This window comes from Hippoglossus stenolepis, chromosome 14, assembly GCF_022539355.2.
Source record: "Hippoglossus stenolepis isolate QCI-W04-F060 chromosome 14, HSTE1.2, whole genome shotgun sequence".
Lineage (NCBI taxonomy): Eukaryota > Metazoa > Chordata > Actinopteri > Pleuronectiformes > Pleuronectidae > Hippoglossus > Hippoglossus stenolepis.
In genome coordinates, this window is record NC_061496.1 from 19,890,275 (window position 1) to 19,918,097 (window position 27,823).

General features: G+C 42.3%; 2 protein-coding genes across 8 annotated transcripts in view; one reads left to right on the top strand and one right to left on the bottom strand.

Annotated features, from left to right (window-relative positions):
• ralgps2 (Ral GEF with PH domain and SH3 binding motif 2) overlaps positions 1–27,311 on the top strand; it is a 68,839-nt gene extending 41,528 nt beyond the window's left edge. For 4 of the 6 annotated variants that reach the window (XM_035176231.1, XM_035176235.1, XM_035176233.1 and 1 more), the window contains exons 10-21: positions 17,006–17,143; positions 17,710–17,800; positions 17,970–18,037; positions 18,159–18,297; positions 18,437–18,588; positions 18,670–18,724; positions 19,297–19,374; positions 20,614–20,719; positions 22,075–22,167; positions 22,916–23,021; positions 23,361–23,452; positions 23,531–27,311. In XM_035176231.1, the coding sequence (XP_035032122.1) occupies positions 17,006–17,143; positions 17,710–17,800; positions 17,970–18,037; positions 18,159–18,297; positions 18,437–18,588; positions 18,670–18,724; positions 19,297–19,374; positions 20,614–20,719; positions 22,075–22,167; positions 22,916–23,021; positions 23,361–23,452; positions 23,531–23,560 (1,148 nt within the window). In that variant the 3' untranslated portion in view covers positions 23,561–27,311. The remainder of the gene's footprint in view (positions 1–17,005; positions 17,144–17,709; positions 17,801–17,969; positions 18,038–18,158; positions 18,298–18,436; positions 18,589–18,669; positions 18,725–19,296; positions 19,375–20,613; positions 20,720–22,074; positions 22,168–22,915; positions 23,022–23,360; positions 23,453–23,530) is intronic. The other 2 variants (XM_035176236.1, XM_035176237.1) reach the window with 1 other exon arrangement.
• On the bottom strand, positions 80–15,233 carry angptl1a (angiopoietin-like 1a). 2 transcript variants are annotated; one of them, XM_035176238.2, is made up of 6 exons: positions 14,914–15,233; positions 6,360–6,617; positions 5,586–6,206; positions 2,454–2,647; positions 1,404–1,674; positions 80–1,282 (listed from the first exon to the last, which is right to left on the bottom strand). In XM_035176238.2, the coding sequence occupies exons 2-6, from the start codon at positions 6,547–6,549 to the stop codon at positions 1,095–1,097; spliced, it is 1,464 nt and encodes a 487-aa protein (XP_035032129.1). In that variant the 5' UTR covers positions 6,550–6,617; positions 14,914–15,233; the 3' UTR covers positions 80–1,094. The 2 variants fall into 2 exon arrangements, with proteins under 2 accessions (XP_035032129.1, XP_035032130.1); XM_035176239.2 differs by having other exon boundaries at positions 14,903–15,233.
• Positions 27,312–27,823: the final 512 nt, after the last annotated feature.

The following is a 27,823-nucleotide window of genomic DNA, read 5'->3' on the forward strand; positions in this document are numbered from 1 at the left end:
TTACACACTGTAATAGTTAAGGTTTTACTGTTTGTTTTGGTTTTCATTAAGATGAAGCTAAGTGAAGACTTAAAGGCTGTTCAATGTTTATAAAGGAATTTAATTTGATTTGGGAACTGGCAGTGGGTGTCACACATTCTCCACACTCAAGTCAACTAGAAATCCACTTTGTATTTGTCATTTGTGTGTGCGTGCGCATGCACCCACTTCAATCATTACACTGATATCAATGCATTTCTACATAGGTTTAAAAAAAAAAAATTAAGAATTGTATTGTTACAGGGCTAGATATAAAATGGCCCTGGCTATACTTACTATAAATACACTGATAAATAACAAAGACTGGCAGAGTGACAACATTGTGAACATTTGGCCTGAGTAGTATCACACCTCTTAAATTAACTTTCACAAATACAGCCAGATATATTTACATACCAAAGCCAGCTCAGCCATATGCAATTTAAGCAAGCACACTGTTGCATTACTTCATTTCTTTTGTGTGGGGTCAAATAAAAACCCTGAAAGTCCAGAAAAATCCCAGAAACGAGTAGACAGAAGGTTCATCAAAGCCTGTCCGCATTTGTTCATCAAATATTCTTACTGAAATCTTTTAATTTCATGGATTTTCTTGCTACTTGCATTTAACATCCCAGTACATCCATTAGCCCTTGGTACGGGCAACACTTCCTTCAATAAGTCACCATTAGCTGCTCAGGAGAAATCTCATATCTTAAAGTAAATGACCATTTCCCTTTATTACATGTCGCGTTTCACCATGAGTTAGTAAAATGGAACATGTGAGAGTAGTACTAAATAGTTTTATGGACCATTACTGTCCAGACTGAAAGGTGGAGGAGAGCAGGTATTTACGAAGGGCAATAGTATCAGTCCTCTTTCACTTTTGAGTCGACTCTTAGAGTCATTATCATCTGACTATAAACATATGCATCCATCTCTTCCTCCGCTCTCTTCTAGAAGGCACAGTTGGACAATGGCAGGGGTTCCTGGTCCTGCCTTTACAGAATTTGTTTACGGGTAGATAAAGATAAGGAAGGAGACTAAGGATTGTTCGAAGAGAACCAAAGTTCAAGGTTTTAGTCGATTGGTCGGATCATGAGGCGCACCGACTTCAGGGAGTAGAAACCTCCTCCATACTCTGCCCAGAAAATTCCATCCTGAAATTTGCTGCGGTAAACTCCCCCGCTGTACCACACGCCGTTCAAGTTGGTCTGGCCGCAGGCATTGTACCACCAGCCACCCTTATGGAAGTGGGCGCAGTTGCCTAGTGGAAAGGGATACAACAGGGGGAATGGGATGAGTCAGTGTGATGGACAACATCAATTGTGCCATTACTCTGAAACAAATGAAAATGCATTCTGGAACTCCTTTAGTATCCATCTTACCAGAAAATGCATCCTTGTCGCGATCAAGCGAGGTGAACTGTTTGCCGTTGTGACTACTGAAGGAGTCCCCAGCGTTTCCTTGGTAGGTACCAAGCCTTAGTCTGTAACCCTCACTCTCTGACTCCAGACGGAAGCTGCTGTATTCGGCATACACCTTCTTCCCCGTCCAGTCCTCCAGCTCTACCATCAGCTTGTAGTCGCCCTGCTTCCCAAGGTTGTAGATATTGTCCAATCCAAGCCAGTGTTCACCATCTATGTTGCCAAAGCCTTTCTGTAGGGGGACAAGCCATGAGGCATGCTCTCTGTTACCCACTTTCAGTCTCATTGCAGTGTGTTGCAGACCAACAAAGGGCAGTATTAATTTTAGTTTTTAGTCAACCCACTGGGTCAACTTATTGTTGAATAGATCTTTTTTTTTTTTTTATCATGCCCAAAAAACCAAACAGTAAAGCAGGGCGAGGAGAGTTTAGAGGACTATGGCCTCTGCTATCAAAAACATAAAATAAAATCTGTTTCCTTTTCAATTATAATGTGTTATGAAGATTGTCACTCAATACAAATCGGTTGGGGGGTGGGCAATGGGGATTTAGCGGCAGTTGGATGGAGAGCGGATCATAGAAAATGCATTGATCAGATATATTTGTTAGCTTGCATCTTTTTTGGGGTCTATTAAATGTATTCCTTAGTCCGACTCCCCCTCTGTTAGCTCATGGGTCACTGGCTAACACATTTGAAGAAAAGGATTAAAAGATCATTTCAGTGGGGTTGATCAAAGTCTTCCTTCTTAGCCTACCAGGGCTCTCTGATTATATTTGTGTGGGGGTCATTGCTACACATCCCGGCTGTGATATAGGTATGAGCAATTTTACCAAGCTGTTTACATCAATGGAGCACGAGCTTGCTTAGTGTCCTAAAAAATATTTCTCTAAAGCTTACGGAAATTCTTACATTCTCCCCTCAAGAATCAGATTTAATGTTCTGGAAAGGTTGTTTTTATTCAACTCTGCCTTTACCGTCTTAAAGCTAGTTCTCCTTTTTCAATTAACCTACCTTGTAGTTCTCCCAATTCCGAAAGAAGTTAACCGAACCATCTTTCCTCCTTTGCAACACGGTCCATCCACCATTATCAAGGCCATGTTCACACCAGGCTTGGATCAGCCGGTCGCTGCCGTCTGCCTTAAGCAGGTACATCCCACTGGTGGTGTGTCCTGCCTGACGCACCTGGTAACAGTCCTTGAAGGGTCCTGGGAACAGAAAGATCATTGTAGAAAACTCGCTAGTCCAAAAAAGTTTGAATAGAAATTGTTGTGGTAGCTCTAATTTAAAATGTCTGATCAGTAAATATTTTTCCAATTGCTACATCACCACTGGCCACAATCCATTATTATAGTGTAATTTGCTACGGCGGAACTATTAATCAAATATTATGGAAATAAAAAAATATGGCCAAATGCAATATCCAAATTGCAGGAAAAATGTGTCACAACAAACATTATAAATGAGGAATTGTGGTGTTACAGGGATGCCCCGGCCTATGAATCATATTCTCCAGATGTAAGGGAACATGTTTGTTTGGGGCAGACCAGACATTTTTTACAATTTGCACCATAGTATCAGTATCTAATATATTTATAATTTAATACTAATAAACATATTGCTAATTACTTCATCTGCCCAAAATCAATTACAATTTGTAGATTACCATATAACTTGAAAGATTACACATTCTATATCTGCATCTTTTGGTATTGATTCTAGATCCCTGCTAGAGCTTCCCACTGCCTGAATAACTGGTAATTCACGTTCCCCAAGCAAATAAACCCTAGTGAGTGCCTTGAAGCAGACAAGATGTCTTCCTTTTATTGCATATGCAAAAGTCATCATCATCATCATCATCATCACTTGCGGGGGTCGTAGACAGGAGACGAGACAAAGGGGAGAGAGAGTTGGGCAGGAACAGTTCGAGGGAACGTATAATTGTCGACACATTCCTTAGAAAATATCTCCTGTTTCAAACATGCAATGTGAAACCACAAGCATGTATTTGTACTTTGATTGTTTCATGAATATTCATCTTCAAATGAACCCATGTGTTCGCGCTGAAGCAGCTGAACCCTTCTCAACCATCCATCATATTTCCTCTGTTTTCCCCTGTGTGAATTTGTGTTAAACCAGTATGAACACAGTCATTGTGTGGGGGCATCCAGGTCCTAAAAGCCAATGGAAGATGGTTTTCTCAGCTGTATGTTGGAGCACACAGGGACTCAGTATAACGCCCTGATACATATACCTAAAGCTCTTTGCACAGGCTTATGTTTTTCCAGTAATATGTCTCCATCAGAACTGTCAGTTAAGGGCTTCTTGAACAAATCCCCCTATTCTCTCTCCTCCTCTGTCAATTTCTTGTCAGTTTCCTTATACATTGCTTTTAGAGGTTGTGGTTTGAAATATATTAAGGGACCAAGCCATAGTGGTTTAGAAGGAGCTCAACTACACCAAACTGTGGTCTGGTAATGTCTATTTACACAAGTAGTAAACCTACGTGGAAGAGAGCCCATTAGAGCTGTTGGATTTTGAAGTATTTACCTGTGTTACTGACTGATTTAGATACACACAGTCTGTTGAAAAGGCTGTACTCATCCATGGACACTTAAATATGGAAAAGGAATGGAATTATTGTAGTGAAGTGCTTATCCTTTTTAGTTTTATCTATAAGAAAAGGTAGAAATACATTTTTCCTGAAAGTTAAAAAAATTTGCCAACCTCTCCAGCAAAATCGACCCATCACTCACTTTCTGTTATTTTTCTTGGTTTTACATAAACTTGGGGTGTCCAGATTGACATGATTCAATCAGACGAAACATGGATTTCAGCAGTTTGTGAAAGCAGCATCTTGGTTCTGATTGGACAGAGCCTTTAGATGAGGCCTCTAGAAAGATTGTTACATTGCAGCTCATAGTTCTAATGAGCTATGATTAGCTAATGTAACACTGAAATTACAGTTTAACAAGGACTTGGTAAGTGGAAATTTGTTATGCACAGCTGGAAATGGCCACAAGAACGTTCAGTGCGGAATCCCTGCTATTAAACACCCCCAACCACTTCTCCACATCTCTGTCTTCTCTTCTCCTCTTTGTGTTTCTTTATTTCATGAAGGCTTTTTTCAAATATGGCCCCTTTGCTTCTCTGCGTATTGGGATTGAATTAAGTGTATCGTTATTGTTGCTGAAAGTGGGCTGAAGGCGTTGCAAGCTCAGTGTTATTCAGACTTGTTTTTCTGGAGGATCAAACATTGAATCAGGTCAAACCACTTATGAGATACACTGGATTGAATTCACACTTCAGAGTATTAGATAGGTAGTAACATATCAGTGTCAGAATCAGATACCAGAGGAAAATATTCTTTGCGTCAGTGTTCTTCTGGGAATCAATTTGTCTCTCTGTAACGTTACTCTCCTCTCGGTATTCTTTTTCCCCTCTTTGTCAGCGAGATCGAATGAATAATTTCATCCATTTCACTATCTGGTTGTATAACCCCTATCGGCAGGAACCTGCCAGCGCTGTCCAGTTTTTAGGAGCCATTTCCAGGCAGCGCTCTGACTTTTGCTAACAAATTGGTTTCATATTGGACACAATCTTTCTCAGAATTAGTCTCTGTGAGAACAGTCTAGAGGAGCCATGTCTATCTTAGAGGATTTTATCTGAATTGATAGTTGTGTGTAGGGGTGTAACACTTGAGGGACTAGTCAATTATTTTTCTCAGAGAACAGATCTGACTTAAGTCTTGCTGTAGATAGATATTGCCATTAAACTGAAGGGTTTTTAATGCTTTTTATAACAGCCCGGTCCACATCCTACTAATTTAGTGCGTATGCTCTGTGTTGTTCAGCCAAGCAGGACTCATAGGAATGTATGATTTCATTGCCTCTGTAGCATGCCAAGAATGAGCCAACTGTGCCTCAGCAATACCAACTGTTGCAAGAAATTACATTGTAAATGGAACTTTGTAGATAATTGTTTTAGTAGTGGTTTGTATAATTAATGGGACAATTATTGTTGCAGTTGACAAGTACTTAAAAGGACATTTGATTTTACTCAGCTTCCATCTCCTAAAAACTTGAGTTTACAGTATGGGGTCACTTATTTCTACATCATCCCTACCATGTTAAAGTTGGTACATACCATCAGATGTAAGTGTTCCCTGGGGTGGTGGAGGGTTGAGTGCATAGGGGCTCGCAGTAGGGGACTCCATTCGTGATCCTCGAGGAAAAGCCCGCTTGTTATTGTCCCTCTGTATCTCATTGGTGAAACGATTATTAACTGGTATATTCTGTGGTACCACCTGAACCAGTGGAGGCACAACGGGCAGCTCACTGCGTCCCATCGTCCTCAGGCACTGGTCCTCCAATTCAGAGATGAGAATGGACTGGTTGTTGACCACCGCGGCCATCGTGGCGAACCTGCCCTCCAGCTCCTTGTACCTGGAAGCCAGTCGCATCATCTCGGAGGTCACGTTGAGTACACGGTTCTCCAGCTGGGCGAGCTCCAGAGAGTTGTCTCTCTTCCTGATGATCTCATGCAACAGCTGCATATAGAGTTGGGTCACCCGAGAGTTCATGTTCCTGCTCTCTTTCCGCAGCAGCTTCATCTCATTCACTAAGTTACCATCCACATCCACCACCAGCTGCAGCGTCTCAATCTCACGTCGCTGTTTGGTAAGCACCTCCCGCACATCTGCGATGTCCATACGGGTCACTCTGTCCTTGTCTGGTTCGGGGCCCGTGGTGCTGGCACAGATTGGACCTGTTGACAGATAAAGGAAAGATTACCAAGAATGTAATGCAGGGGAAAAGGAGAAAACGGATAATAAAGTCATAAAGTTATATCTATGTGGAATAAGGCCAGCTGTGTGGTGAATAACTGGAATTTGTTGCTAAAATAGGATATTGTATGAACCTGTGATTCTCTGCTCAGGGACAAGAAAAGTGTAGGAACACTTTTTCGCATCAGGATCCTGGGGAGCTCTTTTACTCCTGTGGATAGAGAGCTCTTTGGTCCTCCTGGTTTCCCTGGAACTCTTGCAGTAACTTTCCTCCCAGAGGGAGAGGCAGAACATGATGCACAGGCTCCACATCAGCCCCTGCATTTCTGCTGGCTGGTTAGATGAATAGATTGACAGCTACTGGTGCTCCCTCCCAATCCCTCCAGGCCTTCCTGCAAGAATATAAGACCTTGAGAGTTAAGCAAGTTAAGCATGAGAAACAACAGTCTTTTGTCTAAAGGAGGGAATCTTAACAGCAGGCGTGTTGATTGTATAGTTTTGAAGGGCAGAGGAAATTGCTGCCATACGATTTGAATCAAAAATCATTTTGAAATTTCCTCTTGACAATCTGTAATTGTTTAGAAAGTGTGCAGTGATAGAGCTGTCAGGTCATTGTTTCACATAATATTGTATGTGTGGAAAGCCTGAGAGAGAACACATTTCTTGATCAGCCAGAAGTACAAGGTCTGCTTTCCATCTCAGTTAGTTCCCCTGCTGACTGACACCCCTTTTTTAAGGCATGGTTGGTTTCCCCACCATCAAGAGGTCTGATACGTGGCAGCTGGCTATGGTTTATCTTTGGTATCTGCCCTTAAACATACTAGATCTTCTTTAGTCTTGGACAGAATTTTTCCTTTTCTTTCGCAAACACCCATCTTTTTGTCTTGTGTCGTACGCATCTTAATTGTCTTGCTTGAGAAAATCTTAACTAAACCATTGTTGGATATCAAGGAACTTTAATGTCTGAATCTAGTTCTCGTTTTTGTTTCCAAATTATACTATAGTTAATGTCCCCTCAACTGTCACACCTTCTGATTGGTCCTCTCAAATGGCCCAGGTTTGCAGCACCAAATGGCTGATTGATCAAACTCAGCGACTGACACAGTGCTCCGTCTTTCAAACCGCAGTGTTTTGGGAATATTCTTATTAATATTTTTAATAATGTAGCCTACTTCCAGATGAGTCTGAAATGTGTATGAATTAAAGAGAGAAACTAAAACTAAATATACTCTCTTTTTATATGGCCCCTTTGCCTCACCATTGTCTTAAGTCTCTTTCTATCTTATCTCTTCAAAGTAAAATCGTGAAAGGAACTTTATTACTCAGATTTGTTTCCTGATTTTAGGTGCTGAGGCTCTTTAGTTCTAGGTACTTGGTCAAAATGGCGAGTCAGAGGGTTTGGGACGTCTCTTCCTGCTCAGTGATTTGTCCCTTTTGTCTGATGCAACAGGGCTACTTGTATACATACTTTACTTGCTCAGCTTCTCCCTCAGTGAAACATATTGACCCTGAAGCTGTTGTCTGTGAGACGGGTTGAAAACTGCTCTCTGCTCCACATGACTCCATACATCCAACAGGAATGTTTAGTTGAGGTTTTACTTGCATGTGACTGAAAGCAATTTTACAAACACACTTGCACAAACAGTCACAGCAGGGGTGTGAGATAAACTCAAGAAAACAGTTCGTGCACAGTTGTCTTCATCCTCATCTAATTTTAGGGGTGACTCCTTGCACTCCCTCACCTCTTTCTTATCCCAGCTAACTATAGTTCTGTTTCTCATCAGTGCACAAGCACAAAACACCAAACGCGCACTCAGACGTTCATGGTGCGACATTTAACACCTCGGCCTGTGCACGGCCAGGGCTGTCTAGTCCTCATCATCCACTCCATCACTCTTCATTTTAAAGTATTCACTCTCAAGTCTTAACTCATTGCCACCTCATTAAGTCCTGCCTCCACCCCAAAACTCAGGCATTGTGTTTCTCCCATATGACGCCATTGCGATTCTCCAGGAATTCTGGCAAATCTGTCACTTGGAACAACGTGGAGAACAGACAGCTATATCTTCAGTGTGTTTGTGCACTATTGCTGGTATGCATAATCTTGTGTGTCCGTCTGCATGATTGAATACTGTGTGTGCATGACTATCCAGAGACGTTATTTATATTCATGGTGATGTGTTTTTCCAGCCGCTGGTGTGTCTGACAGCGTTACCAGGTACTGTATACTTATTGACCTTAGCGAGAGTTGCTAATGACTTTAACAGTAGCATCGGCAGTATTAGTTCTCAAGTGCGTCCTCTTGTCCAAACTACGGCTGCCGCTCTGCTGTTGCTGTGCAGCTTCATGCAAGTGACCATACTCTGCATTGTCTACAGTTTAGAGGGTATGAATAGAATAGGCATTACAGGTCATCCATCAGCTCTCACCTCCTCAATCTCCCATCTCTCTCTTCTCATTTTTCTTTGTTTTTCCTTCCCTCCCTCTCTTTCAATTTTTCCCTCTCTTCCCTGTCTTGTGGAGTTTGATTTTCCCCCTGGGTGGTGGTTCTGAGTACGAAGGGGCCTCGTCTCTTTCGTAGAACCATAACATATCAAAGACTTCTAAGTGAGCGTGGAGAGGTCACCAGTGTGCTGTGAAGGTACAAAGTTTGCAGTGTTTCCTCAGAACAAGCCAAAAGTCTCCTTTTTTGTATCCTGACAAACCTAAACTAAACACTGCTGAAGGGCTTGGGGACTCAGACAGCCATTAAAAAAAGGGAAAAAGTGCTCATCTGTGGGAATAAAACTCCATGCATTTGAATTTGCCTTCACATACTACGCTTTTTTGCGTTGTAGAATGGACATTTGTTTTTATTGTTGCAAGTTAAGAGTTATAGTTGTAAACTGTACATTAGAGAGAAGCGGTTTGTCCCAATATGTGGTGCCCTATTTGTAGTAGTAATAAATAGAATAGGGCATCAGAGGTAGAAAGTGGGTCAAAGACCCTTTTTTTTTCTTCCTGGCCACTCATAATGATAGTTACTTGAGACAGAACGTTTGATAGATAGAATACTCCCAATACTTCTTTGTTCTTGACAGATTTTCACTCCTTTTATCTTTCAATTTAATTACTTTCCTCTTTGTGTAAACTCCCTCCTCCACATGCATTTTTTTCTTCCTTTTTAAATACCTTCCTTCCTCTTTTCCATCTGTGCTTGGTGTTTCTTTCCTTCTCTTTCTTCTAAATAACTTTGGTTGAGACGTATGTCTTGTGTTCTAAAATACAAACATTTTCTAATTTCCCCCTTTTTAATATGAAAATGATTTAGTACATTTCTTGTTGGCTCAGGCCACCTGACAAAAACATTGTTATTTCACAACATGCATGTGAAACCACTGTAACTGTGTGAGGAATAAAGGATTTGAAGTGGGCCTCCAACTCTGTCTACTTCATATTTTGGCAACAGTATGAGCTTTGTAATTGCACTGCTGGGTCGTCACTCCACTAATAGTTTAGTCAGGAGACATATGACAGTGGACTTTTAATTCTTTACTCCCTACTTTGTCTTTCTGTGTCTGAGCTATGGTTTATTTTATTTTCATGGCTGTTATTGGAACAGTCTAAGAACAGACAGGATTTATGAGTAACCTACTTCCTCTGATCTTTTTACCACGCATTTTTGTACAACTGGGAGCCATTTTCATTTGAGAAAGACAGTCATTTGACTGTTTTATGTTAAAATAACTCGACCATATCCTAAAGAAGGTAAACTTTCGAATGTGCCATATATGTTCGCAGCTCTGACACTATGTCCTGTTCTGTTGTTTTAAGTTTATACTGTTTGTTTTGTCATTAAAAGTTCTTCTGCTCGAGATGAACAGCTCTGCCATTACTTATTGAATGCAGCTCTATGACTTGGACAGGAGAGGTCATTTTTTTTTAGGTCTGGCTTCAGATTTATCTAATGATTAAAGAGCTCAGTGCCATGCTGACAGATCTCTGGAGGGCCTGATGCACACAAAAATTCACTGTTATTTTTCTCCTCACATGTATCCACATTTGCACACAATTCCTATGCACAGACACACAAAGTGCAAAATGGTGCCAACTATTCACCTTCAACAAAGCCCAGATCTGAATACCTATTTGAGCTGGACTCTGGCCTGTGTGTGAGTTCACCACACCGCTCACTCTAGATGTGCATATGTGGAGACTGCCTTTTGTTCACCTTGGTTTTCTGTGTAGTTGCTGATGTTGTACATAAATGGTGATTAAGTCTGTGCCTGAGTAGGAGACAAATAATTCTTTTCTCCCTGTCGTAAGAGAGGAAATGAGCAGAGAGCTCATTAAGACGGCTGCGCTTCTAACTTAGACAGGAAACATGTGTTTCACCTTGTAGGATGAAAGGCATAATGAACGTTGGTTGTTACCTCGGAAAGACGGCCATATGTCATTCTTACAGCTTTAGGTACACTGTATGTACTGGCATGAAGCCTCTTGTTATCTGAGCCAATGCCACAGATGAATAAAAAAGTGGTTTAAATTGCTTGCATGGAAATGTAGCTGCAGATGGTTAGAAATGAAGGGGGGCGTCGTTGTGCAGTTCAGGATGAACCCTTTAGTCACATGCTTAGAGTATTCATACTATTTCTAATGTATGTACATATGGTTTCTTGAGTTCACATTTCCATGCAAGGGAATTGTTCACATACTGAATAACCTGTCCACTTCTTACTGTGCAGTCTAAGGCAAATTATCAGCCTGTCATTCATCTTAATTCTTCTTTAACAAATTAAGTTTGATAACAGGAGCAGAGATGAATAACACATATGTTGAATGTGTCATTGTGTGTTTCCTGGTGCATTGCATGCATGGTAGATGCATACAAGCAGGGAGAATCTGTTGTGATTGTGTGAAAAACTTGGACAAAACATTAATATTTTCATAGCCAATGTACATGTATTTCACAGCCTGAAAATCCCCCCCAGCTTCCACTCCCCCATCTGGTCCTCAGACTTTCCCACAACAATTCCAATGTGCCCTGAAACGCACAACAGACCAGATCATTGGTCAGAAGAGAGAGAGAGAGAAAAAGCAAACACAAAACAGGATGTGTGAATGACAGGATCTGGATTTAGAGAGGACCAACAATAAACAGCAGCACTCTTCTACATGAAAACATGGAGCTGAGCCAGCTGCACTGTTAGTACACAGACAGAGACTGACGTCCTCCCAGCGTCTCATCCATACATGATGTCACCAGCCCCTGTCACTGTCTTTACATGACCGCTCATAAACTGTATCCCTCAAACACACAAATTGAGTTGTCCTTGCATGCTCATTGAAACAATTGGTTCCGCTCCCACAAGTGGGAAAATGAAGCTGGTGAACAGAAAGCTGAAAAGGGTAGAATGAAAATCAGAGTGAAGAAATGGCAAAGATGTGAGATGAAGACAATAGACTTTAGAGGAGAGCGCAGCATGAGTGAGGAAGTAGTAAAAGTACAAAAATTATGGAGCAATTAATGACCACAAAAACAACAGCATCAACACTGAGAACATTACCAACAAGGAAAATCTCATAAAAGTTCCTCAATAAAACTGAAGTGAGCTTACAAAGATTATTAGCACAGCGGAACAACAAATACACTGCTGTTTTATATCTGATAATTAAACTATGCATGTTGAAAGTATGAAAAGGCAAATTGATTAATGCTAGAATAGTATTTTCTCTACATTTATAACTCGAGCCAGTAATTGAGACTGGAGTCTCCCACCAGAATTTGAAAAAGAAGGATGAGGTAGAAGAGTGAAGATGCTGTGTTTAAATTAAGTGGTTCAGTTTAAGAATGCATTACCCCGTGGTTAGAATATAGCCAATCCAAATAATAACTCCAGAAGTGTGTCTCGCCTTTTGCTTTCGAGCTACTGAGGAGGAATCCCCCCCGAAACCCCCCTGAGGCCCCACGGCCTCAATCTGTTTTCCCTCTTCTGTAGTGAAACTCTAAACATGTGAGCTGATGTTGGGTTCAGAGGTCTCCGTGTGGGGATTATGGTGCAGCCTCACCCTTCCTCTAACCTCCCCCCTCTACCCGTACTCTAGGCAACCCCTGCAATCAATCGGTCTTTGTGGAAAACTGGCTCCCCTCTCTTCTTCCATTGGCACTACACAGAAACACAAACACTCTATTCTAATAATTAAGCTGACAAAGTTCATGTAGGGCTCTCTATTTGTCATACTTTGTCAAGATAAGGACTTGCAGCTCTTCAACAGCCTCTCCTCCATCACTTCACGACACTCATCCCCTTACCTCCCCCATCACAAAACACAAACACATCTCTTTGTGCACACACAGGCGTAATAATAATTCTTATGTAGCAGTTGGCATCATCTTAAACTGACGTGTTCCATGGTAATAAATTACCCAGGCAGACAGATTAGCAATTTCCTCACCGGTTCAGGTGGCTTTTTTTATTGAACTAGTTAAGTGGCACTTGTTTTCAAGCATTAGAATAGAGCCGCAGGAGGGTCGGGGGAGAGAGGAGAGCCAGGAGGGTGCAGTATTAAAAAGTCACAGCAGTTATAAATAACTGTTTGTTAGGCTGGATAGTGTACATTTTCAGGATTTAGGAGATTACTCATGAGCACTTGTACAAAGTGCTTCCTGGGTTATTTTGTTCCTCTGGGTCGCACCTCATCTTAAACTCATACCACTGACCGCACATGCTTTCTATTAGTTGAATCAACACTAATAGACACGCACACACACACTGGCTCTACTTAGTTACATGCCTCTACTTCTCTCGTCTGTTTATGTTGACCTCCTGGCTGACCTCTTCCTCCCTATGGCGACCTGTCCATTCAGCTGTGTCCAAGCTCTCATTAGGGGGACTCTAAATGAGCTTCGTGGAGCAGCTAGAGGGTTTTCTATCAACTTTTACTCCAGACCTGTTTCTTTATATCCCCCCTGCAGTTGTTTTAATTTCTTGTAGCTCTTCACTCTAACCAGAAGTGCTACAGCTAGCCATGTGACTCATAATCCGGGGTTGAGATTCGAGCAATAAAATGTGTCCGGCTTTTTCCGCTGTGGTTGGATTTAACCACATGTGGTCAGTACAGCACAGGAGCAGTGTTTTAGGACAAGCCCATGTCTGTATCCTGTGTGTGTTTGTGTTATCTGTCTGTTTCTATATGTGGCTCTGTTTGACTGATAAGATCAGCTGAGCTGTCCGTTACACATCTGCGTCTGTGAAGGGTCCCCACACGGCCTCAGGTTAAACGGTGAGGCACAATTGGCAGAAAAACTGCAGTTGGCTGAGTGAGTTATCAGTCTCCTGCTGGGTTACAACCTAGTCTGTGAAAGGGCAGCAGTTAACCGGCTCTGACAGCATCACCACGCACTACCTGACCGCTTTTTATTGGCTTCCCTCAGGAGTTTAAAAAAAAGTTTAAACGGAGAAGGCATCAAACAGTTTTCCTGTGCATGTGTGTTGTGAGTGTGTCCTTCATGGTCGCTTACAGCATTCACAGATGTGGCTTTTCATAGTGAACGGAGCGTTTTCCACAGATCCCACCAACAGACCAGAAAATAAGTGAAAACATTTGAAGGTAATTGTGAGTTGATGATATGGATGTGCTCCAGACTGGTGCTATTAGTGTTCAAAGGTTTTGCTATCATGGCATAGTTGTGACTGAAGTGTTTTATGCCCATGGCGTGGGTTTGATGGAGGATGTGCTTAGAGTTGTATTACAGTGTGTCATCACGTTTCATTAAACTTGACCCTGAGGAAGAGACAAGGCACAATTTCAATGAGTCCACAAACAACAATGTCGTTTTTTGTATGTCTCAGCATATGATCTCACAACCCCCATTTATAACAAAGAGACGCATGTGCTGAGAGACATGTCATATTGATGTAACCCGGATTTAACTCCACTCCGTCCCCTCACCCCTGTTAGCAATGCCGCTCAGATGGTTTTGTATTTGGAAATCTAAAGCCAAGAAAAATAAACAAGCCTTGCTTCGAAGCTCAAATCTCTCCATCTGATCACTTCAGACATCAGTCTCCCTCAAGTGTTTATCTGGAATGCTCTACTTTTCTTTCTCTTTACCCTTTTTTTCTCCTTTAGCTTTGTTTCTCCTGAGGTCAGACTATGACAAAAAACCTTTTGGAATTATTTAAACAAATCGTTTAACATCTTCCCCTAAACATATCTGTATACTGCATAGCCTGTGTCAATTTTGGTGCCATACCCTGAAAGAGACAAAACTACCAAACATCATAGTTCATAAATGTATTCCCGATTGCATCTTACTCACCACTTGTTCTCATATACTGTTAATCACTTGTTGAATGTATAAACATAAAAACGCTCTCAGCATGCTGTATAAAGTATATCTGGGTCCTCAGACGGCTGAGGGAAGCCAAAAAAGCGTTGCTAAATGTTCCGTCTGCAGCTTGAGCCTCCAGTCACGAAACGTCTAACCTCTTCAACCTCTCAGCCAGAGATCTCACACACACACACACACACACACACACACACACACACACACACACACACACACACACACACACACACACACACACACACACACACACACACACACACACACACACACACACACACACACACACACACACACACACACACACACAGCAGAATGAGAGGCAAAATGTGCACAGACAACATTTACCTTTTTCTTACCAGTAGTGGTGGGGGTGTGTTTCCCGCAGTTATAGTTTCACCTGTGTGTTTTGCGTCTTCGCCGAGCCACAGTGCTCAGGACTCATCTCTCTGTCTCCCTCTCTCTCTTTGTCCCAGTCTTCTGAGTTGTTCCCCTCCACTCACTCCTTCTCTCCTGTAGCTGAATATCAAAATGTATATCGGCTCTTTTTTACAAAGGACCTATATCCTAAAGATGTCCTCCTCCTCTGTGGACTCAGCTGTCCCGGGGCTCGGGCTGGGGCATGGTTCAAAAGCCGGCCACTTCAACAGACTGAGCTCCGATTACTGATGCTTTTGAGTTTTCCACAAAGGATGGGGGAGACTAGAGGAGGGGAGGGGAAGGAGGATGGGTGGGGAGGAGAAGGGGGGCGAGGGTGTGGGAGTTGGATTTGACCCTTTTTTATTTTTTGTTGGAGTGGCCCAGCCTACCTCTGATGTCACTCTGAAGGGAAAAAAGGAGAATAGCACAGCTGCCTCATTTAGTTTCTCCATCTTCAACAATGGCCTTCATGGTTCTTATGAAGAAGAAGTTTTACTGAGTTTGGGGATCACGCTCAAGCTGCTTTGGACCCTTTCCTCAATTACTTCACATTCTCCTTTTTTTTCTCCTTTTTCCTTTATCCGTGCAGAGAGCTGATTGTAATGCTGCTGGGGTTTCTGAGCAGCTTCCTGTTGAGTTACAGCTGTGATTTTGAGAGCGAGAGACAGAGGCAGGCAGATAATACTGATTTGTGCTGTTTTTGGAGCAAAGACATTCTTGCTGCAGGCGTAGTCTGAGCTTGTCTGGACGTTTCTTGCTCCTTATCACTGCTGTCATTCACTTAAATATGTTAAGGTGTGTAAGACATGGACAGATGTTTTTGTTCCAGTGGAAATATTTGAAAGATTGTCTAAGACGATCGACCATACCTCACGTTTCTAATCAGTGGGTGTTCCAGGCACTATGGATTTGTGCATGACTAACTGCTGTTATCCCTGACGTGCTCTCAGAACAGCAGCTATAGCAGTTAAGCCTCCAGGATCCCTCTCTTCCTCCTCTTCTCCCCATCTCTCACTTCCCCCCTCACAGCTGAGTCTTCAAACACTTGTAAACTTCTCTCACCCTCCCGTGTGTGTGTGTGTGTGTGTGTGTGTGTGTGTGTGTGTGTGTGTGTGTGTGTGTGTGTGTGTGTGTGTGTGTGTGTGTGTGTGTGTGTGTGTGTGTGTGTGTGTGTGTGTGTGTGTGTGTGTGTGTGTGTGTGTGTGTGTGTGTCCTGAACACAAGGTTTGACCCTTTTATTATTGGATCTGGTCCTGCAGTTCTGTTGTCGTCCCTAATTTGTACATCTGCAGTGCAAATGGTTGTGTACGTGTACACATCTGTGAGTACAACACCGTTTCCCAAGAAGGAAAGAGGTGTGGGTGTCATAGTTTACTACGTGATGAGTTTTCTTGCATCTGAATTCAATCTTGGTTCTAGCGTGTGAACGAAAGATAAGAAAAGAAGGAAGGGGAAGAAACACCAGCAGTTCACGTCTGTTAATGTCTCTTCAGTATGGTGGGAATCTGCTTCTGGGTTTGTCTCACAGTGTTAATATTTATGTAATGAGAGACTAGAAATGTCAGCTCTGCTCCAAATCTGCCGAAAGGAGGCATGGGTGGGGGGCTTTGGCTGAAGAGAGAATCGGTCATCCATCCAAAGCCCAATTTGGAACAGATCAGGGCAAAATTATCTGTTAGAAACTTGAGTAAATTATATGCAAATAGGAGAGTTTGTGCAAGGTTTTTATTACAGTCTGTGTAACATCAAACATGCCGTCTGCAGTCACCAGCTGGTCTTCACACCAAGAATCCAACAGCTGCACAATACTTGAATCATACATCCAAGGATATCTGGCCTATTACCATGTCCTGCCTTGTTTATGTCAACATGTTTGAGAAGGAAAAAAATCATGTCCCCAGTGATTAAAATAACACTTCTGATATATGAACACCGTCCTTACTTAGCTTACAGTGAGGTCCTCAACTCTCTGCAGGAGTCGAGGGAAGATGGTTGTATATTTACATCCTCTGTCTGCTGCTTTTCTTTCAGGGATGTACCTGTCCGATCTGACCTACATAGACTCGGCCTACCCCTCCACAGGCAGCATACTGGAGAATGAACAGAGATCCAACCTGATGAACAACCTTCTCAGAATCATATCGGACCTGCAGAGATCCTGTACCTATGGTGAGATTATATATAGTCACACACTCCATCGTGTGGAAGAAAAAATATAAAGAGCAGGATGGAGTTTGTATAAAGGCTGGAAGAAAACTGCATTGTCACCTTGTTACTTGATTTTCTGTTGCCATGGCGACACAATGAAGGAATCTGTGCTAATCATCAAAATGTCACTGTGTTTAATGACAACCAGAACAAAAAATAAAAACAATGCACTCAGATGAGTTCAGTGTTTTTTACCTCCATATGTATAAAGAATCAACGAAAGGCATTTTAGGATATTTTATGTTTCTAATTTGTAAAATAATTAGTCTTCATTCCCTAACTTTTTTTTTTTATTTCACTGTTGTCTTATTATTCACAAAGCTACAGAATATAGATCCTCCATCATATAGCTAGAATTTGATCAAGTAGTTTCTACATGGTGTACAAACCGTTGGAGTAAAATTTCTACAATAACACAGTTTCACGTTATCAGTTATTCTTTATCCTAGAGTTATGTAGGAGGATTTAATAAAACAGGATCACATGTACGCGTATTCTAATGTGGATCATTATTTTCTCTCCTTCAGATATAACGGTGTTGCCTCATGTACAGAAGTATCTCAACTCAGTCAGGTATATCGAGGAGCTGCAGAAGTTTGTGGAGGATGACAATTACAAGTAAGGGGGGAAAAAACTACTTAACTTTATCTCACAATTTCTGGAAGATCAAAATAAGTTTTCTATGCTGCCCGTTATTGGTAATCCACCTCTGTTGCCCACGAAAAATTCATCACGTTTTTCAGATGATGAATTCAATCTGATGGATTCATGAATATTCTTTGTTTAGGTTGTCTCAGAAGATTGAGCCAGGCACCAGCACACCTCGAGCAAACGCCTCAAAAGAGGATCTTGTCGGTAAGTTTATGTGCAGATCTGTATTGGGTGAGAGATGTAGAATAAACCTGTCTATTATCGCCTTATCACTGAGGGCTGTCTGGGCTGTAAAATTTCCCTTCCCACCCACTCTTACCCACAGGCCAGGATGCTTCAGCGTCTCCTCTCTGCGGCCGTAAATGTACAGTAGCAAGTGAAGGACCCAAAGTCCCGGCCACTCCGCCCTCCCCCAGGAACCTCCTGCCCTATGGACACAGGAAGTGCCACAGCCTGGGCTACAAGTCAGAATCACTTCTTGATAGATAATGATAAGAATGATGATGTCCTACAAATTGCACACTTTTTACACATTAAATGTCCTTAACTAAAAATACGACTCTCTTTATCTCTCTGTCCCTGCTGTCTGCTGTGTTTCCACAGTTTTATTCATAAAATGAATACAGTAGAGTTTAAAAGTGCTACGTTCCCAAATGCTGGTTCTCGCCATCTGTTGGACGACAGTGTGATGGAGAGCCACAGTCCCACCAGAGGACAAGCAGAGAGCTCAACTTTGTCCAGCGGTATTTCACTTGGTGAGACGGAAACATTTACACTTATAAACATGACTCACATGTTGTTCTTCAATCGTTGTGCTGATTGTTATCTGTGAACAGGGAGCAGTGAGGGCTCGGAGCTCAGTGAAGAGGTGTCTTGGCCAGCTTTTGAGAGGTAAGGTTTTTCTTTGTTGTTGGTGCTTTTTTTCATCACATCAACGTGCAACTTCATAAAATAGCCCCATCCCTGATGTGATTGTTCTATTTCCAAAGCTCTGGCCTCAAGATACAGCTACGCAAAAATTATGTGCCATTTAAATCCCGTATACACAGCATGCACAGCCTTGCTTTTAGGCTTGCAGTCCAGGTCGCCATGCATCATCACTCCACCGCTGCTTTTGGATGCTTCTGCTTCTCTGGCAGCCTAAAAAAAACCATGGATTAAATCCCCCTAACCTTTACTCCAAGTGTGACAATAAGCCACATTCGCTAGTTCAGAAGTAAAAAATCGACTGACCTGAAAACAACTTACCCTTCTTCCCAAAATACCATTCTTTTAAACTCTTGAATAACTTTATAAACACACATCCATCAATAATCCCTCAAACCAAATGACCACTCCTCATCCAGCCCTAACTCCTGTATTTCGAAAGGGGAAAATGATAACAACGGGGAAAAAACACCCGAAAAGCCTTAACAGTGTACCGTGCCCCCATCCTATCCTATTTTATCCTATATTCTGAACAGGAATCGGTTCTATCACTCTCTGGGCCCAGTGACCCGAGTGGCCCGCATCCCCTACAGAGGAGTCCTGAGGCCCAGCAGGTACACACATCCCGACCGGAACCAACCTGACCTGAATCAAACCCGCTCTTATCCTCACCTCACGCCCCTCAGCCTCTGCAAGAGGCCGCTGTGTGCTGGTGCTTAGCGTGTGTGTGTGTGTAGTGCTGGGCTCAACTTGTGATGGGTGTATGTGTGCGTGTGATTGTTGGTGAAATCACAATCAAACAAGGGTTTGAGGTTCTGATTCTTCATCTTTTGCTGCGTATCATAAGTCTTCAATCTACCTTTTGCTTTCTCGAATTTCCTGCATGTCTGCCTTACACACACAATAACACACTCTCATACACGAATTGAGCTTAAAATCAACCTGGGCTTCTTCTTGTGAAAGGTTTCCAAGATATTCCTCAGCTTGGAGCTAAAAAAAGTTTCCACAGTCACACTGAGCTCCATGTGTTACTGGAAACAAACCGCTACATCCTCATTCCTAAGGTAGAGACAAACAGACTCTTCAGGTTTATTAGAGCCAGTTCTCATGGACGCTGCATAATCGGCGTCCCTTGCGGTTTCAGGATGGTCTCTCTCTGTTTCTCTTTGTTTCCACCAGGCTTCACTAGGCTCCTGCACTGGGCTCCCTGCTCTGATCCTCCAGACAGACACAATCTGTACACCACCTTGCCTGCTCCTCTCTGCAGATACCAGGGTTCAGATTTAATTTGTGAAATTCAACTTAAAGGTCCAGTGTGTAAGATTTAAGTTAAAGGGATCTCTTGGCAGAAGTTGAATATATAATAATCCTAGTGATGTTTTCACTGTGTGTGATCACCTACATTGTACAAATTGTTCTTTACCCTATAATGGGCCTTTTATATTTAAATACTTTGTTTACAGCGGGAGTCTGTCCTCTCTACGGAGGCTGTCATGTTTTTACAGTAGCCCAGACTGGACAAACACCTTTTAAGTTTTTATGACACCTGAAGGCGACCACGGGTTCTCTTTCATGTTTGGAAGGGGAGGGTGAGGTGAGGGGTGTTCAGCTGCAACATGCAACTCTACCACCAGATGTCACTAAATCTTACACACTGAACTTTTAAGCAAAATGAGAAATAAGTGTTACTTATTCATTAAGCAGAGGTTAAGGTGTCTTTTGCAGATTGTGTCTGTCTATACTTATAGTTCATCTCTGATTTGATCTACATGTTCATGCATGAGACCATGCATGTTTTCTCATGTTTATGTTTGTGTATATATCTTGTAATGTTTGTCTTTGTCCTGTTGCAGCTCTGCGGAATCGGAGGAGCTGGCAGTTCACTTGTATCCCGGAGCAGTCACAGTGCAGGGGGTGTTGAGAAGAAAGACTGTGCTCAAGGAGGGCAAGAAACCAACAGTGAGAAAACCCACACACACATTTGCGTAGACATATACAACTATACATGTGCATGTGTCCAGATGCTGTTCATACACCCACACCTGCATGTACCATACAGGAGCAGATGGGCAATAAATGCTGCCTGGAGAGCACAGATAGGACCTCAGAGACTCTTAAACCGGCAGAACATCTTCGTTTCTGTCTGTTCCTCATATACATTGTAATTCTCTTCCTCTCTGGCTGTGCTTGCGTTTCTTTCCACTGCTTTTGTTTTCCTTTTTCTGCTCAAGTCATTTTTATATTTGTGCTGAGATTATCCTATTCGGTTTTGCCTGGAAACAAATCTGGATGTAGCTAAAATAACTTAAAACTGTCACAAGTGGTGCAGGTGATTTACAAGCTTCTTTGATGATGTAACAAGGTCTAAAACTTGTTTCCCAGTCTGGATATGTAGTCAGATAAAATCTACCCACACCAGGAGGATTATTTAGCAGGTTCACTTAAAGGGGACATATCATGAAAATTCCACTTTGTTAGTGCTTCTACACGTTAATGTGGGTATCTGGCATGTCTACCAACCCCAAAAAAAATCACTTGCGCGTTTTGTTATGGTTCCTCTAAGTCAGAAACGTCATGCTTGAGTGACTCGAATGAGCTTCCTGTGTATTGTGTCGTAACAATACACTGGAAGTCTCCCTACATGGCCTTGGCCCATCCCCCCCGCCCCCCCACACTCGTTACGCCGGGTTTACACCGGACGCGGAAGCGCCGCGCAGCGCCATTCTCAAGCGCGCAGCCGCCTGGCTGTTCACACGGGACGCACATTTCTCCGCGCTGGTCAGCCCGCGATTCTGCTTTCTCCGCTTGTTGTTGTACCCGTTGAATGTCGGGGTTCGGGGGTAAATGATGGTCTTCATAGCCCCCCCCCACCCCTCTCTTTCTCTCTCTGTCTGTCTGCTTGTGTGCTTGTAGTGGATGGGCAGAGGGGGACATTTAATTATGTGATTGGGAAAATTAAAACTCCAGGACAACAGAAGGGGAATACAAAGTATGGGATGCATATTTGATAATTTATATCATATAAAATATGTAATTTATATCGTTTAAAATCATGGGGGGGAGGGGGGAGCTGGCTCACTAGCATTTAAAGGAACAGGCACTCAAAACAGGTCACTCTGTGGAGGGCTGTTTTAGACAGGGTAAAAAGGGTGCTGTTTTAAATGATCCTTGTGGTATTTTGACCAAAGTATGTTACAGACATTTCATTAAGACCCCAAGGAACCATATCAACTTGTGGTAAAATGGGCATACAATGTCCCCTTTAATACTTTTTCCCCCCACAAATAAAGATGATTTCCCCTTTGTACCTCCAGGTGGCATCTTGGACCAAATACTGGGTTGCTCTTTGTGGAACCCAGCTCTACTATTACCCTGCCAAGTCCCTGAAGGCCACTGAGAGAAAACATGTAAGTCACATACGCTGGTACGACTCTACCTGAGGACACATTCAATGCCAGGCATCTTTCGAGCAGATGGTAGAAATTGTGGAGGTTTTTACTGTGTTTGTTTATTCAGGCAGGTGAGGACTGAAAGCTCATAACTGCAGTGAGACATCTTAAAATGTGCAGCTGTTGATAGAAGTGAGAGTAAATGTACCAAATTAGCCAGAAACACACTCAGTTTTATAAGGAGACAACACCTGACAGCCATTATTTACCCATTCTCAAAAAGTTTTAGTATAGAATGAACTCAGGGGAGAACACGAGATGAATCTTCTTCATTCGTTGCACATGATTATTTCATTGATTAAAAGAAAATCAACGTGTCATGCTGGACATGGGTTTGTGTGTATGAGCTTTAAAGAAACATTCACAAAATCTACAGGAGCTCAGAGGAGAGTGTAGGGAAGAAATGTGAGCTTTGTGTGTGTGTGCGTGTTTGGTGGGGTATAAGTGGGGCTGTGGAGGGGACTCGACTGGGTTCGGTGCAGTGGGGGGAGAGACAGATGGTAGCACTCATTGAATAATGAGACCAATGACATCACTGCAGTCCTGTGTGTCACTCAGGCTAATGAGAACCTTGTGGAGTACACATCCTAAATCCTGAGGATACACGCACACACGCAAACACACACAAGGCCCATGTTAATATTTAGACAACAGGTTTGTTATGAGAGAAAAAAGGTTAATCCATTTCCTCTTGTCTTCTACCCAGTTCAAGTCAACGTCCAGTAAGAGCGGGTGTGTGGTGGGCCTAATGGCCATGATGGCTGACGATCCTGAGCATCCTGATGTCTTCTTGCTGACAGACTCGGAGCACGGTGAGAAAAACACACACACACACACACACAAAAGGATAAAGACACGGAAATGACCAATACAAGCAAGAAGTCATTCCTCTGAAAACAGATGAAAAGGTGAAGTGGGTCAATGGAGATTGGTTTGAGTGGTGACATCCCACCCAACCAACCAACTACCAACACACTCACAGACACACACACATAAGCACACACAATCCGACATTGTTCTGAACTGTGACTTTGTTTATATTTTACGGGGCGGGCCAAAGTCAAGTGAGGCTTCAGCCATGTTTCCAGAGTTTTGCAAAAACAGGTGGAAACAAGACTTGGCCACTCACATTATTTGTCTCTATTGCCTAGGTAACACCTACAAGTACCAAGCAGGGAACAGAATGAACGCTTTGCTCTGGTTCAAACATCTGAGTGGTGCCTGTCAGAGCAATAGGCAACAGGTATGTGGCCACATTGCGCACACACACATATACTGCTTAGTTTTAAGCTGTATTTTACAATTCTCACTGTTTTCCCAGGTGCCAACCAATCTGATGTCGTTTGAGTGACGGATCCTGGGAAGTGTGAAGGAGACAAGGATGAGGAAACAGACGAGGAGGAGGAGGATGAGGAGGAGGAGTTTTGACTCAGTAGTGGGAGCTTTCACTGCCATGAGCCCTGACCGCCGATTCTCCGATTCTCGCCCTGGCCTCACTGCAGCCTCACCTGCCACCACTGCCTTAACTAGAGTACTCCGTGTGTAAATGTGTGTGGTTGTGTGTGTAAGAGTGAATCTGATTGTGTGTGTGTGTGTGTGTGTGTGTTGGTGGGTGGGAATGGAATGGACTGATGTGGACATCTTGACTACTGAACAAGGACCTAGACCACTGCTCTCGTCTCCCATTTGCTCTTTTGTTTTTACTGCGAGTGTTCAGCACTTCAGTGGAGCCATTCAACTTCTCCTTTCTCACAGACGGACTGTCCTCGGATGGACAGAAATAATCCTCTCCTTTTGGTTTTCTTAAGGGGTGTTTTTTTTCTTTTTTTTCTTTTTTTCTTAATTCATGTGCCCTGTCATGCTCTAAAGCAAGATTCTCGCCTTTTTATTCAGCTGGACACAAAATCATAACGTTCACACTCATGTCGGACTTGTTCATTGGACTTTGGAGGGATTGGAAATACACTTTTTATTTGACTTATTCTCACTTTCAGTTGTTTCTTAATTCACTGGAGTTGTCACAGGATTATTTACACACATACTCACACATACACAGGGCTGTTTGATTGCATAGGGCTCTGATTTGCAATCGATTTCAGCAGAAACGATTCCCACAATTCCCGAATGTTTCTCTTTTTTATAACAGTACGTCGCCCCTCCTCTTTTGTCATATACTCGCTTAGCGATCTGTGCGTATGTGTGTGTGTGTGTCTATATAACTGCATTGGGTTAGGAGGGGAGGGAAAATGTTTGCTTAAATTACTGGAATCTTGTCTTGAGTTCCACACCAGTACGATAATCCCAGAATCTAAGCTAAGACGTGTTCACGCCCGAGTAGCCGAGAGTTCCTGCTTTTACAAACCTGCGATTCTTCTTTCTCCAGCGTCGCCTGCTCTCTGTCGTCGCCGCTATCAGCTCAACAGGGTGATGCTTGGTTTCACCAGACTCACACACACTAAACACTAAAGACTTGAAACTGTGAAAGAGTCCAAGAGAAAGCAGCAAGAACCTGATTTTATGTCCACTTCTTCTTATTGCTGGTCTGGAGCAGACATTTAAAGCTACCTGGAGCCATACAAGTCGATTTTAAATCTTGTTTGTTGATATTGTTTTGTGTTGTTAGTTTCTTTTCCTGTTTTGTTTTTTTGGGAGGGATGGTGCAGTTCACAGTATTACTTTGTAGTAGAACGATTGCACATTTATGTAGATTTTTCTTTTGTCTGTTACATATGAATGTTACATTTTTTGTTTTATGTTTTTCTCCCTTTTTGGAGCAGTTATTTTGAATATTTTATGTACATGTGAATTTTATTTGATTTTTTTTGTTCTACTTCTTGCCCTTTATTCTATAAACCAGGACCCAGCTTAGTTAATGCCCCAACCCTCTGATTTGGAAATAGCATAAGGACTTGGTTTTAACTAGTGCCAAGTGATGATCACTGTTTTATTTCACATTGACGAAACGTTAGGAAGCGTAGAGCTGCGGTGGAATCAGGTGATGGTGCCGACGGTGGGAAAAACCTTGGATTTAGTTTCCACCAGATGTTTTTCTTTTCACAGATGTTCCACAGAGAGACTGTTACTGTTTGTTTTTGAGCAAACATGATCAGAATAGTGGTGGTGACAAATGATGAAGTGCTCATCGCCCAGTGATGCCCAACAGATTCTAATCTCCTTCCTGAAACCGCTGTTTACATTGTATGTTTACACAATCCATAGCCCAACATCACAGTCTCCACACTGCTCCACATGTACTGTATCGACTTTAGTGAAAAAATATATATATTGCGTAGAAACAAATGTCCTGTCAATAGGTTAGATTAAGCTCAGAGGTACAGGCAGAACATATTTGGGCTCACAGCACAGAATCTACTTAAATGTGTCAAATCTGATGCAGCAACACAACATACAGTCATGAGACAAACATTACAAAGTGAGACTGACTATTGGGTCCCAATCAGAAGACATTCAGCCCTTTTGTATATGGGCTAAAGATATGGCAGTTGATGAACCTGTGGAGGAATGAATGAGGAAGCCAGTGTCAGGCTTATGTAACGCAGCAGTTATTCTAAGTATGTGTGTGGATTTGTGTGCCTGTGCATACTTCTCTATTTTTTTTTAAAGAAAAACATTGTAATTGGAGCCAGATAGGCAAATCCCCTTCAGGCTGCTGTCACTGCTGAGCAGTGGGGGTAACCAGCTACCTAATCATCTGTGCGACTGACTTTCTGCCAGCTCGCGCCACAACTCCTGTCGTATGGGATGTTTGAAGAGAGGACGACTCGGGAGCTGATGGGAAATGGAAACTGCTCGTCTGTGGCAGGAGCTGCGGAACAGAGCAGAGAGCGTGTGAAACGACACAATCCCAGAGCTGAAGCACTATGGAGGCTGATGGTTGCTGGTGTTGTTATACCACTAGTGGGTAGAGGGACTGTGAGAGGGCTGTGAATTAATTAAGTGAAATGGGTGACAGAGCTTTTTTGGTGCAGGTTGAGAAACTGTTTATCCTCCGATGCTGGTCTTGACTGACATTCAGACGAGCTTAACCTGCTGTGATTTGGAAAAAATTACCAAGCTGTTGCAGTTCAGCAAATATTGATGCTGTCTCAGAAAAAATGACTGTGGCCCGAAGTGGCTGAGATCAAAAACGAACCCATGATGGCGGATGGATATTTCCGTTTCTTTCTGTTTGCTTTATCTGATGTTAACTCAGAACAATGAAAGAAAAAGAAAGGACAAGATATTTGATGTTGATTTCTGAGTTTTATATCAAAACAGACCAGAGAGGTGCTTTTGCATCTAGGATGGTTTATTTGAATTAATTTGGGTTCAACAATTGTTCCTTTGAGAAATTCCCAGATCATGTAGAGCGCTTTTTGTGAGCTTCTCCTCGCTGTAACCTGAGTTTACATGAATTTCTTTTTTTGTATAATAATTTCTGTAAAATGCATGGTCAGAACAATGGAAACACGTTTTATGTTTGTTTTGTGGTTTAAGGTTGACCCATCCTTTGGATTTCAAGACCAATCACTACAACATAGTAACACCGCAATCATCTATTTTGGGATAAGAGTGGAAAATTACTCATGTAAGATAATTTTTGGTTGTAAAGAAGAAACTTGATGTCATCCTTGAAAATTCTCTTTGCCCACGTTCTTTCCTTTCTTTTGACCATTCTGTCTACAAATGCACAATCTACCCTGTATTAACTGTTTTGAGTGAATCTTACCTTCTGAGTTTGTTCTTTTTAACGGTCATGGAAAGTGTTTAAAATCTGAGATGAAGGGTTCGACCAGAGGGATATTTTTGGCTGTGGTTACGTGATGTGTTTATTCTTTGGTGGAGAAATGGAACCAATGTGAATCTGTGCCTCCCGTGCACTGGCCAGGCATCTGTTCACCGTTTACCAAGGACGTTGACAACAATCTTCCTTCAACCCATCGAAGGTGATGTATAAATGACCTTTGACCTTTACCTGGCTCTGTGTGTCTGTCTGCCCGTGTCATGACTGTGGCGAGCGCTGTGACCTCACTGCAGAGCGATGTGCTGCCTGGTGTGATGACTGAACCAATAAACACTCTGCCCTTTTTTTACACCACAAATCAGTTTCATGCTCATTGTTCAGGTGAAGAGTGTGACTGTTGAACTGGGAAACGGATGAAGGATTGGGAGGGCTGTTTGATGATCAGCTGCTATGTGAACTGTTGCAGAAACGTAACTGATAACAGAGAACTCTGAAAGAATCTCTCCTGAGTGAGTTTCTTTCCAGGATAATTATATTAAATGTGTGGCTATATGCCCAAACTATTATCCAATAATCAAAATGTTGAAATCAGCCAAAATATAATTTATTGCATACCTGCATTGGCTCAGTTTTCTTAGCCAGTAATTTTCATTAATGAAACATTACTTCACTAGGCTACAGATGCAATTGCATCCATCACGGTACAGATGTTAGTTTTTTATTTGCGATAAAAGTAACGGCTGTCTTGTTGTGTAATTTTCAATTTTCATTGCCAACTACAATGAGGTCATCTATTTGTACACGATCAACAATCATTGAGAACAACCTTAAAGGGCCGGTGGTGTTTCTGAGTGATTGTAAAGAAAAAGT

Bases quoted from the DNA above. Each gene is read 5' to 3' on its own strand.
- angptl1a (XM_035176238.2), bottom strand. From the start codon at position 6,549: ATGCAGGGGCTGATGTGGAGCCTGTGCATCATGTTCTGCCTCTCCCTC. The intron at 2,648-5,585 runs GTATGTACCAAC...TTCTGTTCCCAG, and splicing joins GGGAACACTTACATCTGATG to GACCCTTCAAGGACTGTTAC. The intron at 1,283-1,403 runs GTAAGATGGATA...CCTTTCCACTAG, and splicing joins CGACAAGGATGCATTTTCTG to GCAACTGCGCCCACTTCCAT.